The 20,478-nt window shown below is 32.9% G+C and overlaps 1 protein-coding gene across 1 annotated transcript in view; it reads left to right on the plus strand.

The window, feature by feature from the left end:
- Window positions 1-2,124: 2,124 nt before the first annotated feature.
- The window catches only part of LOC135970468 (protein eyes shut homolog), a 162,851-nt gene continuing 144,497 nt past the window's right edge, over window positions 2,125-20,478 (plus strand). Inside the window, exon 1 of the mRNA XM_065543110.1 lies at window positions 2,125-2,206. Coding sequence (XP_065399182.1) covers window positions 2,125-2,206 — 82 coding nt within the window. The remainder of the gene's footprint in view (window positions 2,207-20,478) is intronic.

Genomic DNA, 20,478 nt, shown 5'->3' on the forward strand with positions numbered 1-20,478 from the left:
TGGATTTTTTTATTCTTAAGCATTTCTTTTTTTTTTTCCTTCGATTTTGTCAATGTTAGTATAAAATACTTATCTTCAGTTCAGAAATTTTTTTCTCTTGCTTAATCTAGTCCAAGTTTGTCCAACTTGCAGCCTATGGGCCATATGCAGTCCTGGATGGCTTAGGATGTGGTCCAACAGTAATTCGTAAGCTTTCTTAAAACATTATGAGACTTCTCGTTATTTTATTTATTTATTTATTTATTTATTTATTTATTTATTTTTAGCTCATCAGCTATCGTTAGTGTATTTTGTGTGTGGCCCAAGACCGTTTTTCTTCTTTTGGTTTAACCAAGGGCAAAAGATTGGACACCCCGATCTAGTCTGTGGTTGAAAATCTTGATTGTATTTTTCATTTAATTCACTGAGTCATTCAATTCTAGAATTTCTATTTGGCTCTTTTTAAATAATATTTATTTATTTTGCTTTTTAATTTCTCATTCAGATTATTAACTGTTTTCCTGATTGTTTTTGTATTGTTTATCTATATTCTGTGGTACCTCACAATTTCTTTAATATCACTATTTCTAATTATTTTTTCCAGAATTTCCTAGTTTTATTTAGAGTTGCTTGGTAGATTATTATTAGAAAAATGCAAATCAAAGCCACAATGAGAAACCATTTCACACCAGTCAAAATGGCTGTTATTAAAAAGTCAAAAAATAACAGATGCTTGCGAGGTTGCAGAGAAAAAGGAAAACTTATACACAGCTGTTGAAAATGTAAATTATTTGAGCCACTGTTGAAAGCAGTCTGGCAATTTCCCAGAGAACTTAAAAGAGAATTACCATTTGACCCAGAAATCCCAACATTGGTTATATACCCAAAGGAGTATAAATCATCCTACCAAAAAGACACATGCACATGTGTGTTCACTGCAGCACTAGTCACATGAGTAAAGACATGGAATGAACGTAAATGCCCATCAATGGCAGACTGGATAAAGAAAACATGATATGTATACACCACAAAATACTACACAGCCTTGAAAAAATGAGATAATGTCCTTTACAGCAACATAGATGAAATTGGAAGCCATTATTCTAAGCAAACTGACTCAGGAACAGAAAATCAAATACCACATGTTCTCACTTATAAGTGGGAGCTAAACATGGAATACATTTGGACACAAAGAAACAACAGACACCAGGGCCTACTTGAAGATGGAGGGTGGGAGGAGGGTGAAGATTAAAAAATACATATTGGGTAGTATGCTTTATTACCTGTATGATGAAACTTGCACATGTACCCCTGAACATAAAAGCTTTAAAAAGGGGAGATAATTATTGTGTTCCTTTGGAGTTGTCATAATTATTTGGTTTCTCATATCTGTGTATCAATGTAAAGACATAAGAAACGTGAAACAGTCACTTCTTCCAATTGTTTGGATTGGTGTTCATAAGGAAAGACATTTCCCAAAAATGCATTTATAGTGTTGTTCAGGAAAGGTTGATTTTAAATGGACTCAACAATGTAATCTTCATGTGAGTTCTTTAGCTGTAATCAGTGGCAGTGGTGTCAGTTCCTCAGCAGCTTAGGCTGTATTTGTTAATGGAGGCTGTGACAAGGCTTTGTTGGGAACGAGAATGCCAGGCAGTTCAGTCCTTGTACACCAGTAGTGATGGCAACAAGTTGAATATGTTGGTCTTTGGGCCACTAGTGGTGGTGTGGGCACTGGTATTGATGGGTCTGGGCAGGCTCTTTCTTGGGTCTTCAGACAGCTTGCTTGGGTGATGGCAGTGGCAGTGGTGGGTGGAGTGCATGAATTAGTCCCTTGCCCCCAAGTAGTATACATGTTGTTAATGGTGGTAGTAGCGGATGCCAGCCAACCTTCAAGTCCCTGAGTGGCACATATAGCAGCAGTGGCATTAACAGGCTGGGCAGGCCAATCCCCAGGCCCTTGGGTGGCATATGCAGATGGATGCCCGCAGTGGCAGTGCAAGCTGGGTAGGTTGATCCCTGGGTCCCCAAAAGGTGCATGCAGGTGTCAGCTGTCGATGGGGTGGGCACTTCCTTATTCCTCTGAATGATACTTCCGTATACTGGTAGCAGTTGCAGAGAAGGCCTATACCTAGGTCCCCAACAATGTACACAAGCAGTGGTGGTGGGAAAGTGGGCTCATTCTCATGTTCCCAGAATGTGTGCATGGATGTCTTCAGTGGTGATGGTAAGTGGGGTGGTACTGCCCTCAGGTTCCTCCAGATAGTGTGCACAGATGCCAGCTGTGGCAGACTGAGCTATCAATCTCCAGGCCCTAATTATTATTTTTGAACAACATTTCACTCATTAGAATTTACCATGTTGATGAATAGTTCATTCTTCCTAGTACATATAAGCAAGAGTTTCTTCAGGATGTAAGCATACAAGTGGACTTACTAGATCATAGAGGGTAAAAACATTAAATTTTTCTTAACTATATCAAATTAGTTTTTCAAATGCCATCATCTATTCCTATCCCTACTGACATTATATAACTGTTTTAGCTATTTTAAAATCTTGAAAACACCTGAAATTTTCAGACTGTAAGATTTCTACCAATAAGGTGATTATATAAAAAAATCTTAATCAGAGTAATTGCATTCCTTGAATACTAATAAATATAAGCATTTTGTCCCATGTTATTAGAAATTTGTATTTTCTCTTTCAAGAAGAGTTTTTCTAAGACTTTACACATTTATTTGACTGGATTAATTGCTTTTTTTCTTATTAGACTATTAAAGTTTTAGCTTATCTGTTTGTAGTGAACTTTGGATACCTATCTTTTGTCAGTTATATGTTATACAAATGTCTTCTCACTGTTTCTGACTTTTGTCTTCTTTATTTACTTTAGTGTCTTCAGATTAACAGACTTTTAGAATTTAAATTAAATATATTAAATGACACAAATTGTATATATCTATCATGTGCAACACAATATTTTGAAATATCTATACATTGTAAAATGGCTAAATCAAGCCAATCAATATATACATCATCTCACATATCAATTTTTGTGTTAGTAACACTTAAAATGTACACTCTTTGCAATCTTCAGGAATATATTAATATGTGGTTATTAACTAGAGTCACCATTTTGTACAACAGATATCTTTAACTTACTCCTTCTAATTGAAATTATGTACCCTTTGACCAACACCTTCTCAACCTCCTCCCAAATCCCTGCTAACCAACATTCTACTCTCTGTTTCTTATGAGTTCAACATGTTTAGATTCGGCATGTAAGTGAGATCATGTGGGATTTGTCTTTCTATGCCTGGCTTATTCACTTTACATGGTGCTCCCCAGCTTCATCTTTTGTATTGCAGATGACAGAAGCTTTTCCTTCTTTAAGGCTGAATAGTATTCCATTTTGCATATATGCTACACTTTCTTTATCCATTGATGGACATTTAGATTGATTTTATAAATCGCTATTACAATAATGCTGCAATAAACATGGAGGTGCAGATATCTTTTTTGACATACTCATTTCATTACCTTTGGATGTATACCCAGGAGTGGGATTGCTAGATTATATTATAGTGCTATTCTTTATTTTCTTGAAGAACCTAATACCATTTTCCATCATGGCTGTTCTAATTTATATCACTACCAACAATGTTCAAGTGTCCCCTTTTGCCACATCTTATTCAATACTTGTTATCTTTCATCTTTTACATAATCATTCTAACAGTCATGAGGTAGTATTTCATTGTGATTTCAATTCATATTTCTCTACTGATTAGTGATTTTGTGTATTCTTTTCATATACTGTTGGCCATTTGTGTGTCTTCTTTTAAGAAGAATCTATTCATGCCCTTTATTCGTTTTTAGAGTTGGAATATTTGTTTTCTTGCTACTGAGTTGTCTCGGTTTCTTAAATATTCTAGATATTAACCTCTTAACAGATATATGGTTTCCAAATATTTTCTCCAATTCTGTAGGTTGTTTCTTCACCATAGTGATTATTTCCTGGGCTGTATGGAAAATTTTTACTTTGATGTAATCTCATTTGTCTATTTTTTTTTTCACTTTTTTTGCCTATGCTTTTGGGTCACATTCAAAAAAATATTTTTTCAGACCAATGTCATGAACTTCTTCCTTAATATTTTTTTCAACTAATTTTACAGTTTTAGGTCTTACATTTAAGTATTTAATCTTTTCAGTTTAATTACATGGTGTGATGTAAAGGTTTAATTTAATTAGTCTACATGTGGATAATCACTTTCCTCAACACCATTTATAAAAGATATCATTCTTTCCTTGACATATTTGCCACAATTCATTGGCTTTAAATGCATATATTTGTTTCTGGACTCTCTGTTCTGTTTCCTTGGACTATGTGTCTGTTTGATGCCAGGAACGGGCTGTTTTGATTATTATAGCTTGATAGTAGATTTTGAAATCAAGTAGTATGCTGCCTCTAGGTTTGTTCTTTTTGCTGAAGCTTGCTTTGGCTATTCAGGATTTTTCTTGTGGCTCCACAAAAGCATTTTTATTTTTTTTTTTTCTATTTTTGTAAAGAATGTCGTTGAGATTTTGACAGGGATTGCATAGAATCTGTAGATCACTTTGGGTAGTATGAACATTTAAACAATGTTTCCTCTTCAAACATATGAACAAAGGATATTGTTTCCTTTATTTGTGTTTTCTTCAGTTTATTTCATCAGTGTTGTTTTGGCTTCAATGTACAGGTCTTTTATCTCTTTTATTAAACTTACTCCTAAGTATTTTACTTGTTTAATTATTTTGATATTCATTTATTTATTTTGTAACAGAAATTGTTCTTTTGAATTATATTTTGTTTTATTTTTAATTGATAGTTTTATTTAAAACATTGCTAGTTCTTTAAAGATTTGCTTTCCACATTTAATAAAACATTTTTCTTTTATCTTAAGGTAGCTGTAGTTTACATTTAGTTGAAAAAGCATATATTTGTGAACCAAGATGAAATATTTTTTCTCTCTAGAATTCAGAAAATATTAGTACTTCGTATTTTTATAGCAATGTAGTTATTCTTATAAGTTCAATAAGAATCTGTTCTCTTTATAACAGAACATGGTAGGAAACATTTGTTATATTATCCAGTTACCTTGACTTCTTTTTTGTATAATCTGTTGTTAGTATATAGAGATATTACCGATTTTTGTTGATTTAGTTTTCTGCAACTTTGCTGAATTCGTTAGTTAATTTTAATGGTCTTTTTAGTTGAGTCTTTAGTGTGTCCATATATAAGATTATGTTGCTTGTGAACAGGGATAAATTAACTATTTCTTTTCCAATTTGGCTGCCTTTTATCTTTTTTCTTTGCTGGTTGCTTTGGCTTGGACTTCCAGGATTATGTTAAATATAAAGCACCCTCGTCTTATTCCTGATCTAAGAAATGTGAATGTGAGAGCTTATAACTTTTCACATTCTGATGTTAGCTGTAGGTTTATCATCTATAGCTTCTTTTGCTTTGAGATACATTCCTTCTACACCGAATTTGCTGAGAGTTTTTTTATCACGAAGGAATACTGAGTCTTGTCAAATGATTTTTCTGCTTCTATTGAGATGATCATATGATTTTTGTCCTTCGTTCTGTTAATATAATGTGTCACAATTATAGATTTGGGTAGGTTGAACCATCCTTGTATTGCTGGGATAAATCGCATTTGTTCTTGGAAAACAATCATTTTAATGTGTTGTTAAATTTTGATTTGCTAGTATTTTGTGAGAAGTATGTAGGAGTATCTTATGTTTCAAGGACATTGGTCTGTCATTTTCTCTTTTTGTTGTGACCTTATCTGGCTTTGATATAAGGGTAATGGGGTAATGCTAACTTCATGCAATGAATTTAGAAGTATTTCCTCCTCTTTAATCTTTTGAGAGAGTTTGATAAGAATTGGTACTAATTCATTAATTTTTGGTAGAATTTAACAGTGAAGCCATCAGTGGGGATTTTGTTCGATAAGAAACACGTTATTACTGATTCAATCTTCTTATTTTCTATCTCTTATAATCCTTTATATTTCCATGGTATTATTTGTAATGTGTCTTTTTCATTTTTGATTTCATTTGTTTGACTCTACATTCACAGTGACATGCTTATAGAGTGAAGTATAATATTTTCTTGCACTCTTATATTTTTCACTAAGTTATGCAGCTAATTGCATTATTTTTACTTTTCCCTAACTTTCAAAAATTGAAAATTTAAAGTATCAAATATTCAAAGTCTCCCATTGGCTTTACAATATTATATAAAGCCCTGTACTGAAAATTATTATCAAGTCAATTCTTGAATGTAAGGATCAACCTGAAGGCAGCAGAGGCTTAACTAATATTTATATATTTAAATGAAAAGTAGTGCAATATGTTATAATGTAGAATGTTTCTCTAGAAGGATGGCTGACTACAGGCCTAGCATCTGTTGATAAACTTATATTTTTAACAAACCAAAGGTCGGAATTGTAATATAATCCTGATATGGGAGGCAGAGTCTGCACATATTTTGGATGTACCTTTAAGATTAAAGCTGAGAATAAGCTATACTTGAAAGCAGTTCTGTAGAGAAGTAGAAAAGAATTTTGATAGCTTTTTAAATGAAAGATATAAAATAATAAAAATTACCATTCCAGTTGAAGATAATGAATTAATTTACATAGATTTACCTGTGCTCTCTCCTGAAATCCCACAAATAGTTAGTAAAATATTTGTTAAAACTAGCAACCCTCTAGAATAAGACAGGAGGAGAAAACAGACAAAATCTTAGAAGCTAAGAAACAAACAAGTATTAACAGACTTGGGAGATCTAAGAATTTGGAAACTGAAATTGGCAGTGAGAAAAGTGGAGAAGTGTGATGATTTATAGCATACATTCACAAAAGCCTCAGGAAGTGGCAACACCACATAACTAGAAGGGTGAGTAAAAGTGGAATAAAAATTTCACTAGTTAAATGTTTTCAAGTTGATACATTTTTCACTAACCCATCTATGTGCTGACATATCCAGCAGTCTTTGAATAAAATCACACAATTTTTAACCTTAATATGTCAGATAATTCTCCATAACCCACTGAGCCCAGTGAGATGTACAAGGACATCCAGATGACAAGAAGCTTCAAATTTGTACAAGATATTTTCTTAATTAAACGCTATTTTTATATTTCCCATTTTGATTGCAATTTGTTCTCTAAGCATTATGTCATCCAAGTTAAATTAAGTTTAGTCAATACATCTGTATCTTACACAACTTTAAAATTAAAAGGATTTATTTTAGGTTACACTATTAAATTATTCCTCAATGAAATTGTGAAGTAGGTTTTTTATAATAGTAAAAATAGAAATATTAAGTGCTTGTTACAGTTTTGAGAAACTCTAATAATTGACAAACACATTTGGAAGCATTTTATACACAAATTGTTACTCTTAAATGTTTTATTTTTTGTCCATTCATTTACAAGTATAATATAGACAAGTAATGTAAAATATCTATAAGTTTCTAGAAAGGCAATTTATTGCTTATTTTAATGAAGGAAAAACAACTTAGCCTTTTTATTTAATAGTATGACTTCCAAATTATTTCTTCAAAATCAAAATAAAATTAATTTTCAAAATATGTGTCCTGAAAACAAAAACTTGCCAAAATTATCATATTGAAAATATTTTAAAATGACAGTTTTTCTATAGACATATTATCATATTGTTTCCAAAATTTACACAACTATAAAGTAATGATTCCACATTCAAACTAGGTCCTCTGAGTAGAGATCCAATATTCCTGCTGTTAAAATTACTGCTCTCGATCAGCTTTCAGTAATATAACTGTGCATTTCTGTTAAACCACTGGAATTTCCACAGTCACTAGAATATAAAGAAAATAAGGCAAAATATTTTTTAAATGTGTCTAAAGAACACAAAATCTATATTTAATGTACTTGTTCCTCAATCTTCCATTAATGCCACCACCAGACTGTTACCATATGTAAACCCCTGCTAGTCATTTCTCCTAAACCTTCCCTCCCTGACTGGTCATCTCCATGTTGGGAATTGCAGTTTTTTGACTTGTAAATCTTCCCTCTGCACTCTCACAATCAATCAATCAATCAGTCAATCCTCTCTCATTTCCTTTCTCCACTGTATAATCCAGGAGGAGTAATGGTTGAAAAGAATGTCACATAATGCAAATAATTGAGGAAAAAAAATCATATTTATGTGGTTAATGCCTTAACTTATTTTAATCATAAACTTGTAGATAACCAAAAGGCATACTAAAATGTTAATGGTCAATAAGCCTTCTTAGAGTTTTCAACAAGCAGCATTCTCAATATAAATCTTCCTTACATGAAACTTCCAGTCTCCAATATTGCCTTAGGGGAAATGTTCACCTGCAGGAACCACTCCCATCAGTGGGAGTCATATTAAGGACTGATCTGTGTTTGTGCATTATGTTTATGTGTGTGTGTATGCACAACATAATATTACGTGTACTTTTTTTATTTGCATAGTCTTTGTCTGTATACCGACATACCCACATTTTGAGAAGCATGAATATGCTTTTTTTTTTTTTTCCATTCCTTCCTCTGTAGCCAGCTGCTGGTTAATAGTAGAAATCAGTGCTGAATTTTTAACAATGTTGAAAAATCAGATGAAGAGTTGAAAATTACATTTGATTAAAACCTGATTGCTAGAAATAAGGTAAAATACAAAAATCACTATCAACACCTCTATACTCCTCTTAACTATCAGAAAATGTGAACATTAAGAATTAAAGCTGATGATTTCCAAGACAGCTTGAGGGAGACTATTACTCCATAGGCATTTTTGAAGCACGGTGATAGATTGTGAAATAAAATACACTTTACAAAGATATTAGGTTAGTAAATACAAAGAATGTATGATCCTATCTAATCATATATGAGTAAAAAATTGTTCACTTTTTTAAGCATAAGAAATCTATTTGACTCTCTAAACATTGCCTCAAACAAGCAGCAAGATATCTGAAAAATTAGGAATGAGATTTTCCAATTTGTGTTAATTGTAACATACATTATTGATACAGATTATTTGATTATGTTGCATATGGGAATAGTACTGAGAGTAGCATTTTTATTTTGTTTCACTAGAGATTAAACAAGCAATACACATCAGTGATCAACTTTTAGATCTTGTTAAGTCCTTAATTTTCAAATGTATTATGAATAATCATTATAGCATAAATCTAATGGCTTCTAAAGACTATATAATATAACTACTTAATATTTATCCACATTTTGTGCCACAGTGTATTATAATTATGCACATTGAGATGACAAAATTTCTCATTCAATATATTTTTAAAAAATATTTTGTTATCACTAATCTTCTAATTAGAAAATGGAATGTGTTGAAATTGTAAGAAAAAAATAATAATATAGGGACCTGGCATTGAAACAATGGGCTCCACCCAAAATTTGAATAAAAGTCATTGAGCAAAATGACTTTTGAATAAAAGTCATTGAATAAAATTTGAATAAAAGTCCTGGCATAACAGAAAAATTCCTTGAGTCACTAGTTTTTTGGGTTTTGTCTTTTTTTTTTTTTTTTCCTGGATATTACTTGGTCAGGAGATGTGATGGTTAATATTGAGTGTCAACTTGATTGGATTGAAGGATGCAAAGTATTGTTCTTGGGTGTGTCTATGAGGGTGTTGCCAAAGGAAATTAACATTTGAGTCAGTGAACTGTGAGAGACAGACCCACCCTCAATTTGGGTGGGCATTATCTAGTCAGCTGCCAGTGCAGCTAGAATAAATCAGGCAGAAGTGGAATGACCAGACTTGCTCAGTCTTCCAGCATTCATCTTTTTCCCCATGCTGGCTGCTTCCTGCCCTCAAACATCAGACTCAGCTCTTGGATTCTTGAACTTACACCAGTGATTTTCCAGGGGCTTTCAGGCCTTTAGCCACAGACTGCAGACTGCACTGTCGGCTTCCCTACTTTTGAGGTTTCGGGACTCAGACTGGCTTCTTGCTCCTCAGCTTGCAGATAGCCTATTGTGGTACTTCACCTGGTGATAGTGTGAGTTAATTGTCCTAATAAAATCCCCTTCAAATATAAGTATATCCTATTGGTTCTCTCTCTTTAGAGAATCCTAATACAGGAGATGAAAGGTTTAAGAAAAAATAAGGATTCCCCAGTGTTCTTATACTCTCCTTTAACTGCAGAAATACATTTTTCTCATCATATTACCTTTTGAATAGTGCATAGACTTTCAGCCTACTTATAAAACCCTGTATAGCCTATGCTATTCTTTATACATTCAACAACAGAAGAAGGAAAAGGAAAAAGAGTATACAAGTCATCTCAAAGATTAAATATAAGTTAATTTCAAATTATTATGAACTTGCTATGAGTTTAATATTTATAAATTATTTTTTAAAAACATAATTCTAAAAACCTAGCTTATGAAACATTTTGGAACTCACTGGTAAGTGGAGCAGTGTTTATACATTCACTAATACTAATTGTTATACCACTCTCTCAATCTGGAATTCGTATAAGGAACCCCATTGGATATCTTAGAAATAAGTATTTTTAAAGTATTGCAAAGACTGTGTTTAACACAATAAACAGTCTGTTTACAAAGGATAAAACTGGTGTTAAAAAACATGTCCCTTGATGAATGAAGCCCATTTCTAAGTTCCATGATTTTGATCAAATTACCTTCACAAAGCCTCGATTATTTAGCATAAAAATACGGTGATCAGAGGATTTCATGGAGGGGTGGAACAAGATGGTAGAGTAGTACTCTCCATAAGTTTTTACTAATATCTTTAGTAACCTGGAGAAATATGCGAATATCACGTTAAAAAAAAAAAATCCAATTAAAAAAAAAAAAAATCGGCCGGGCGCGGTGGCTCAAGCCTGTAATCCCAGCACTTTGGGAGGCCAAGACGGGTAGATCACGAGGTCAGGAGATCGAGACCATCCTGGCTAACCGGATAAAACTCCGTCTCTACTAAAAAACACAAAAAACTAGCCGGGAGAGGTGGTGAGCGCCTGTAGTCCCAGCTACGCGGGAGGCTGAGGCGGGAGAATGGCGTAAACCTGGGAGACAGAGCTTGCAGTGAGCTGAGATCCGGCCACTGCACTCCAGCCTGGGTGACAGAGTGAGACTCCGTCTCAAAAAATAATAATAATAATAAAATAAAATAAAAATCAGAGATAATAAGAGGATGCTAAGAGCATCAACAGAAAAGAAGCAAATAAAATATAACGGAGTTTCAACACACCTAGCTGCAGACTTTGCAGCCAAAACCTTATGGGCCAGAGATTGTGGAACGATGGAGTCAAAGTGCTCAAGAAAAAGAAAAAAGACAAACTATTAACCAAGATTACCTTACCCATCAAAGCCATCCTTCAGAAATAAAGGAGAAATAAAGACTTTTCTAACACACAAAACCTGAGGGAGTTTATCATCACCAGATTTGTTTTAGATGAAATGCTAAAGCTAGTTCTTCAAGCTAAAAAAATGGTACTAAGCAACACAAAAACATTTAGAAGTGTAAAACTGACTAGTACAAGTAAGTATACAGTCAAATTCAGAATATTATAATACTGTGAGGGTGGCATGTAAATCACTTATATATCCATAGTCTAAAGATTTGAAAAACTATCAAAAATAATAGGTACAATAATTTCTGAAGGTATATGTAATTTAAGAAATGTAACTTGTGATATGAATTTACAATGTGGGGCATAAATGGAGTCAAAGTGTAGAGATTTATTTTTTCTGATCATAGTTATGTTGTCATTCATTAAAATAATCTATTATAACTACAAAAATGTTTTATATAATAAGGCCCATGGTAACCACAAGGCAAAATCCTTTAGATACACACACACAAAATAAAAAGCAACAAGAAAGGATTTACAGAAAAGCTAGAAAACTGCAGTTATAAGTCCTCATCTATCAATAGTTACCTTGAATGTAAATGGAGTAAATTCTCCAGTCAAAAACATAACATGACAAATGCGGGGTAAAAAAGACCCAATTACATGCTGCCTACAAGAGACTTATTTCACTTGTAAGGACCCATAGATTGAAAATGAAGAACTGAAAAAAGATATTTCAGAAAAATGGAAACCAAAAGAAAGAGTAGCGGTACATATTTCAGATAAAATGGATTTTAATTCAAAAATGACTTTAAAGAGACAAAGTATGTTACTATATTATGATAAAATGGTGAATTCAACAAGAGGATATAACAATATATGCAGCAGAGGATCTAAACACGTAAAGAAAATATCAATAGATGTGAAGGGAGAGATAGACTGCAATATAATAATAGTAGGCAATTTCAATGCCTCACTTTTAGCAATGAACAGATTATCCAAACATAAAATCAGAAAAGGATCATGAAACTTAATTACATTCTAGAGCAAATGGACCTAAAGACACATATACAGAAAATTTTATTTAACATCTGCAGAGTACACATTTTTTTCAACTAAACACAAAACATTCCCTAGGATAGATCATATATAAGACCACAAAAAGTATTAAAACTGTGAGAAGACTGCAATCATATCAAGTATCATTTTTGACCATGATGGTATAAAGTGTGAAATCAGTAACACAAGAAATATTGGAAAATTAACAAATACATACAAATTAACATGCTTCTAGACAACTAAGAAGTTAATAAATAAATTGAAAGGAAGTTTAAAATTTTCTTAAGACAAACAAAAATGCAAACACAGCATACAACCTATGGGTTACCTCAAAAGCAGTTCTAATGGGTAAGTTTATAGCAATAAACATATCAAAAAGGGTCATAAGAACATTGGCTTTACACACTTTTCAGACAGAAGTTAGAATGAATTAGGTAATGTGCTACATAAAGAGTAAAGGGCAATGTAACATGCATTATTCTTATAAGTAAAATTTATAGCTTTAACAATTAAACAGTTAAAAATGTGAGCTGCTTTTATAATTATGGGAAATGAGAGCCTTTTATGTATCACAGTGGGCTTAGGGCTCCTTCCAGATCGGTTTAGTATGGTAATGCCATGTGCTTCAGACTTTTCCAAATATATGCCTCAGAAAAATTTAGAGCACATGCCTGGAAAAAGAAAAAAAAAAAAAACAAAAACAAAACAAAAAAAAAACCTTTATAAATGAAATATTTGTTGCAAAAACTTTCTATTTTATTACAAGAAGAGGTTTTCTTCCCTAAATACAAACTGGAGCAAATTATAAGTGTTCTTATATAGTATAACACAGCAACCCTCTTATAGCCATGGCATTGATGAAAAAACAGAAATATTCAAGGAGGTTAAAATATTTCTCCAAGATTCCATATATGTAATTGGTAAAGTACATAATTAAACTCAATAGGTCTAGCTAAAATTAGACCTGTTGTAACTACAGGCTTATAATAAATTATACCCTAGTTTTATGGGTAAAGGTAAGGAAAGGTAAGGAAAGTGGAGAGGTGAAATGACTCACAAAGTAAGGTACCAAATTAATATTAAAACTAAGTCTTCTTGAAGTCAATCTATTTCAACTATAACATTCTGATTCTTAATCAATACATAAATGAAACCTTTTGTAGTTAGGTTAGGATAATTGTTAAATTCACAATTTTGTAGTTTGACATGGAATTTGAGTGATGGGTCAACTAAAACTCTTACAGAAATTTATGTTACCAAATTTGTTTAAAGAAGCTAAATAAAACTTTGGTATGAAAATCAGAAAGAGTATCATGAACAATGAAAATTCAGAGGCAATGTCAATAGTCAACATAGATGCAAAAATCCTAAATATAAATTATTAAAAATGAAATTCATATATGTACATACCATCAGAACACTTGATTTATTCCTGGGATAAAAACTGGTTTAATATTAAAATACTAAAGTTGTTCACAATATAATCATATCAGTAAGTGAACAAACATAATTAATGTTAAATTCTGCCAAAATTTCTAGCAAACTAAGAATAGAAGGAAAGTTTCTTAATGAGTTAAAGGGTATCACTTATAAAAGAACTGAAAACTTCATGTCCTTTGCAGGGAAATGGCTGAAGCTGGAAACCATCATTCTCAGTAAAATAACACAGGAACACAAAACCAAACACTGCATGTTCTCACTCATACGTGGGATTTGAAAGATGAGAACACATGGACACAGGGAAGGGAACATCACACACCAGGACCTATCTGGAGAGTGGGGACAAGGGGAGGGAGTTCATTAGGACAAATACTTAATGCATGTGGGGCTTAAAACGTAGATGATGGGTTGATAGGTGCAGCAAACCACCATGGTACATATCTACCTATGTAATGTACCTACAGATTCAGCACATATATCCCAGAACATAAAGTAAAATAAAATAGTAATAATAATAATAATAATAATAATACAAAAGAACAGAAAATTTTAAACTCAAATGTGAAAGCTTAAAAGCCTTACCTGAAAAATCAAAACAAGAAAAGTAATCTTATTGTCATTATTTCAGTTCAGTGTTGTTTCTGAGGATTCTAGGCAGGGAATAAACTCATGAACTATTTTAAGAATTAGAAAAAAAGAAAGGTCTTGTTATTCACAGATGATATAATATTATTAAAAATAAAAGTATTTGGGTGTGGTGGCTCATGCCTGCCTATAATCTTAACACTTTGTGAGGCAGAGGCGGGAGGATTGCCTGAGCCCAAGAGTTCAACATCAGCCTGGGCGACATAGCGAGATCCTGTCTCCACAAACACAAAAATAAAGATAGAAGAGTTCAACAAGATTGCTCAATATATAAATGAATTGCATGTCTATACATCAATACAATGAGTTAGATATGTTATAAAATATTATAAAATGGCAACAAATTAATAAGATTTCTATAAGTTGAGAAAGTAAGCACATGCTCTTTATGAAGAGAAATTATGCAACTACATTAAAAATGTTATAGAAGCCGTCATATAAGGGAGACATCTAGTGTATCCACACACAAGAAGATAACGTATCACAAGGATATAAATTAGAGTTATCCCTACATATCTCTTTGTGGTGAGTGTTGGTTCCAAAACTCCCACACATACCAATACCAAAACCTGTGGATACTTAAGAAGTACATTTGGCACTACAAAAATCCAGGATAACCCCCACATATGAAAAGTGTCCCCCACACAACACTACATATAGATTTCTTATACCACAGGTATACATGTTGTATTTTTGATTGGCATTTGATTGTAGATACAGAACCCACCAATTGGGAGTACAGAATGTATTTACTGAAAAAAAAAAAAAAAAATTAGCATACAAGTGGACCTGTACAGATCAAATTCATATTGTTCAAGGGTGAAGTGCACATATACATTTTCTGTAAAATAAAAGGAATTCAAACTAACTTCTAATGAGTTTTTATGTAATAAAATAATAATAGGATGCTTGCATATGTAGCTGATTTCAGTATTGATATAAAAGGGCACAGGGCAAAAATAAAGCAACAGAACCCTGAAGAAGAAGAATGATATGCAGAACTTAACCTATCCTATACGAAATCTCATCATAAATCCAATTAACTCTGTGTTTGATTGGCTCAGGGTTGACAATCTGTCAAATGATATAGGATAATGAGCCCAGAAACAGATTCATATACATGGAAGAATGCTGCCTGACAGAGCTAGTAACACAGAATAATAAAGGAAGGATGATTGTTTTGTATGTTATCCTAGAATAATTGGTACTCTACATTGCAAGGCCAAAGGCAGGGGTGGAAGGATTCCATACAGAGTGAATACTAAACAGTTTTGCCATAGCCAACTGGTAACGAATGTTTTTAAGCAGGGGAGTGCCATGATTTGATTTTTATTTTAGAAAGTTACTTCCTATCCTTACACGTTGCTATTAAAGAATTTTTTTTCCTAATCAATCTCCTTTTAGTGGTGAAGAGAAATATTATGATTATAGATGTTTCGCTTCCCTTCAAAAAGATCATTGATTGCTTTCAGACAAAAAATAAAAATAAAAAAAAATAAATAAATTCAACCACTTGACTAGTCCTCCTGGAGATTTCCTTGCAATAATCTACTTTCATATAATCTGCCACTATTGCTTATATATTTCCTGTAGCCACATTGAGGAGTCTCTGCAAATCTTAAACTGTGTAGTCTAGCTTTTAATTTCAGTATTATTGATTGTTTTGTAAACATTTTTGGCATTTTATGATTAATACTTGCTCTAAAATATGCTTTGTATAAATTAGTGACTTATGGTCAATGTACTAATGAATCTGTGGAAATCTATTAAAGAAACAAATATTTTATAACTTATTTTGAAATATTTTCATATAACTTTTTTTTATTATTATACTTTAAGTTCTAGGGTACGTGTGCACAATGTGCAGGTTTGTTACATATGTATACATGTGCCATGTTGGTGTGCTGCACCCATTAACTCGTCATTTACATTAGGTATATCTCCTAATGCTATCCCTCTCCGCCCCCCACAATAGGACTCAGTGTGTGATGTTCCCCTTCCTGTGTCCAAGTAATCTCATTGTTCAATTCCCACCTATGAGTGAGAACATGCGGTGTTTGGTTTTCTGTTCTTGCGATGATAATCTGCTGAGGATGGTTTCCAGCTGCATACATGTCCCTACAAAGGACACGAACTCATCCTTTTTTATGGCTGCATAGTATTCCATGGTGTATATGTGCCACGTTTTCTTAATCCAGTCTGTCACTGATGGACATTTGGGTTGATTCCAAGTCTTTGCTATTGTGAATAGTGTTGCAATAAACATATGTGTGCATGTATCTTTATAGCAGCATGACTTATAATCCTGTGGGTATATCCCCAGTAATAGGATGAGTGAGTCAAATGGTATTTCTAGTTCTAGATCGTTGAAGAATTGCCACACTGTTTTCCACAATGGTTGAACTAGTTTACAATCCCACCAACAGTGTAAAAGTGTTCCTATTTCTCCACATCTTCTCCAGCACCTGTTGTTTCCTGACTTTTTAATGATTGCCATTCTAACTGGTGTGAGATGGTATCTAATTGTGGTTTTGATTTGCATTTCTCTGATGGCGAGTGATGATGAGCATTTTTTCATGTGTCTGTTGGCTATATGAATGTCTTCTTGTCTTCTTTTGAGAAGTGTCTGTTCATATTGTTTGCCCACTCTTTGATGGAGTTGTTTGTTTTTTTTCTTGTAAATTTGATTGAGTTCTTTGTAGATTCTGGATATTAGCCCTTTGTCAGATGAGTAGATTGCAAAAATTTTCTCCTATTCTGTAGGTTGCCTGTTCACTGTGATGGTAGTTTCTTTTGCTATGTAGAAGCTCTTTAGTTTAATTCGATCCCATTTGTCAATTTTGGCTTTTGTTGCCATTGCTTTTGGTGTTTTAGACATGAAGTCCTTGTCCATGCCTATGTCCTGAATGGTATTACCTAGGTTTTCTTCTAGGGTTTTTATGGTTTTAGGTTTAACATTTAAGTCTCTAATCCATCTCGAATTAATTTTCATATAAGGAGTAAGGAAAGGATCCAGTTTCAGCTTTCTACTTATGGTTAGCCAATTTTCCCAGCACCATTTATTAAATAGGGAATCCTTTCCCCATTTCTTGTTTTTGTCAGGTTTGTCAAAGATCAGATGGCTGTAGATGTGTGGCATTATTTCTCATATAACATAAACCTTCACATTGCCAGGAAAAAAAATCAGAATTTCAAGAAGCATATGTAAAGCTTCTAATAAAACCTATCACATAGTAAACAAATAAATGCTAATTTTCCTACTTTATCCTGCTCTGTTAGTGGGTATTAAACTAATTGGGATGACCTGAAATGGATTATGTAAAGTTGAATTTTAAGGTGAATTAGACACAATTTGTAGAACACAGAAATATAAAGTATAAAATATGCAGAGATTTTGTAATGATAAAATTCAAGCTCTTCTTTACAGAAATAACACAAAGAAACCCAAGTTATAGACAGTAACTGTGGGTAATACACCATTGCTGATCTGCTTACTGTTAGAATCAAGAATCAAGATGTAATACAGGTTTCTTCATAAACAGGATAGTAACTCTTTCAATATTATATTTAAGTGTCATACATAAAGTTTTTTTTCTCAAACTAATACTTCACTTAACAGAAAAAGTTGCAAATGTACATGAGCACCCCCCATACACATACATTATAAATTTCCATTATTATTTCTTAGATATTGTTTTCAAGAAACCTGGAGAAAGGGATCATTTTACATTTTGGTTGCAAAATGTTTTCTAACATTTATCTAATGATACATACTGCAGAGAGCAATATATAATTACTCTTTGGGCAGTTACTCATGGGTTATACTATATTGGCAATAACTACCAGATATGGGACTAAATCATGTATATCTTAAGCTATGCAATCACTACCGAGTAATTACCAAACTATCAAATTTATAGAAAATCCTAGTATTCAAATATTCTCTCATAATATTCCAACTTTCATGTTTAATCTTGTACATAGAAACACTAACTATAAGAAAGACTTAGTTCCTAAAAATTGATATAGAATTTTATGATCTGCTAACCAAAAAGAAAAAAAAAAAGAAAAATGCCCCAAGCTAACATTCCTTTACACTTTAAAAATATATGTATTTGTTTCATTAAAAGGAATATATTGTGTTAGAGTAAATGTTCATAATTTAGCTGAGAGAAATATACTCATTTGTTTTATTTTGTTCCATATATACATACATACACACATATGCTTCAGAGTTTCTATTATTCATTTCTTCTAAAATACATGTATTCTATTATTTTTCTATTCTATTAGAAAACCTCTCTTTGTTGCAGTAGAGAAGGAAGGGTCATTGATTCCTGATTTTTCTCTTACACAACTTTTAAGTTGTCCTTATTCTCATGCAATGGGAGTGGCTATTAGTATGCACTGCAAACTTAAATAATTACACATTAAAAAAAAATTAAAAAACTGGCAACTACCCGTCTAGCAACAACCATGTTTCAAGTAAATTTTTAAATGGTTAGACTCATCTATAAACTCAATATCAGTTTCTAGAAATAAAGGCAAGAGCTACTGCATATAAAAAGAAACAGAGGCAGGAAGTTGAAGTTGAAAGTTAATATCTTTAGCTTGGACATGTGACTGTGCATCTTAAGTCAGATATAAGCCAAGAATAATTCATGAATCTAGAGAAATACTGGAATTAGATGTTGAGGTTTTCCTCCTAACCAAATACCAATTTTGCACATTATGAACCCCAGTCCACTGTTCTCAGTGGGAGCTGAACCTATCCTCATCTCCAGCAGACGGCTTCATTGGTCACCCAGTTCTAGCCAGTTACCTTCTAGAAAACGTTCTCTTTAACTTGAGAAAGTTCTTTCTTCCTCTTATGACAGAAGGACAGTTTTGGAAACGGAGTGACTGGCCATCACATTGGAATCATGTATAAAGCAAGTCTCATATTAAAATTCAGCCTGTGAATATCAGAGTGGAGAGACAGAAGTAATCTAGGTCTTTTATGAGAAGTCAGTAAAGCTTTTCCATAAACTTGCATCCATCTGAAAACCCACCCTATTCTTGAACTTCCTTTTATTTAAGCTATTTCATTTTTTTAACGGCTGATACTATCTGGAATTACAATTTCTGGTTATTTGTACCAAAAGCATAAAAATTATAGGCATAATCATAATATGAATCCATACAATTCAGATAAAGTTTCTTCTATTTAGGAAGGTAAAAACTTAAGTGCAGAAATTTATTGTTTAATTCTAGATAATAAAAATATATAGAATTATAATTTTACTTTAGCCCATTATTACTGAAAATAATCTCAGTATTTATGTTTTCTTCACGAAGCTATTCTGTGCTTGCTATAATCATTATTCTCATCTGTTTAAAATTTTTGCTGAGGGAAGTGTAAAATAAAATCTGTACTTACATATTTGAATAGAAAACACCGCAGATATGATTGAAAACACTACGCAAAATATCTTCCTGACTTTTTAAAATCTATATTTAACTATATAATTTTCCAAGCACATTTAAACAAAAGCAATTATATTTTCTATTAGATAGTATGTTAGTCTGTTTTGTATTGCTATCAAGAAATACCTGAAGCTGGGTAATTTACAAAAGAAAAAGGATTAATTGGTTCACGGTTCTGCAGGCTGTATCAGCATAGCACTAACATCTGCTCCGCTTCTGGTGAGGCCCTCAGGAATCATGGTGGAGGTGAAGGGGGAGGCAGGGTATCACATGGCAAAAGAGGAAACGACAGAGAGAGAGGAGGTACCAAACTCTTTTAAACAGCCATATCGCATGTGAACTCAGAGTGAGAACTCACTCGTTACTGTGAGGATGGCACCAAGCCATTCATGAAGGATCATCCCCAATGATCCAAACACCTTCCACTAGGCCCCACCTCCAACACTGGGGATTACATTTAAATGTGAGATTTGGAGAGCACAAACATCCAAGCTATA

The sequence above is a fragment of the Macaca fascicularis genome, chromosome 4, assembly GCF_037993035.2.
Source record: "Macaca fascicularis isolate 582-1 chromosome 4, T2T-MFA8v1.1".
In the NCBI taxonomy this organism is placed as follows: Eukaryota; Metazoa; Chordata; class Mammalia; order Primates; family Cercopithecidae; genus Macaca; species Macaca fascicularis.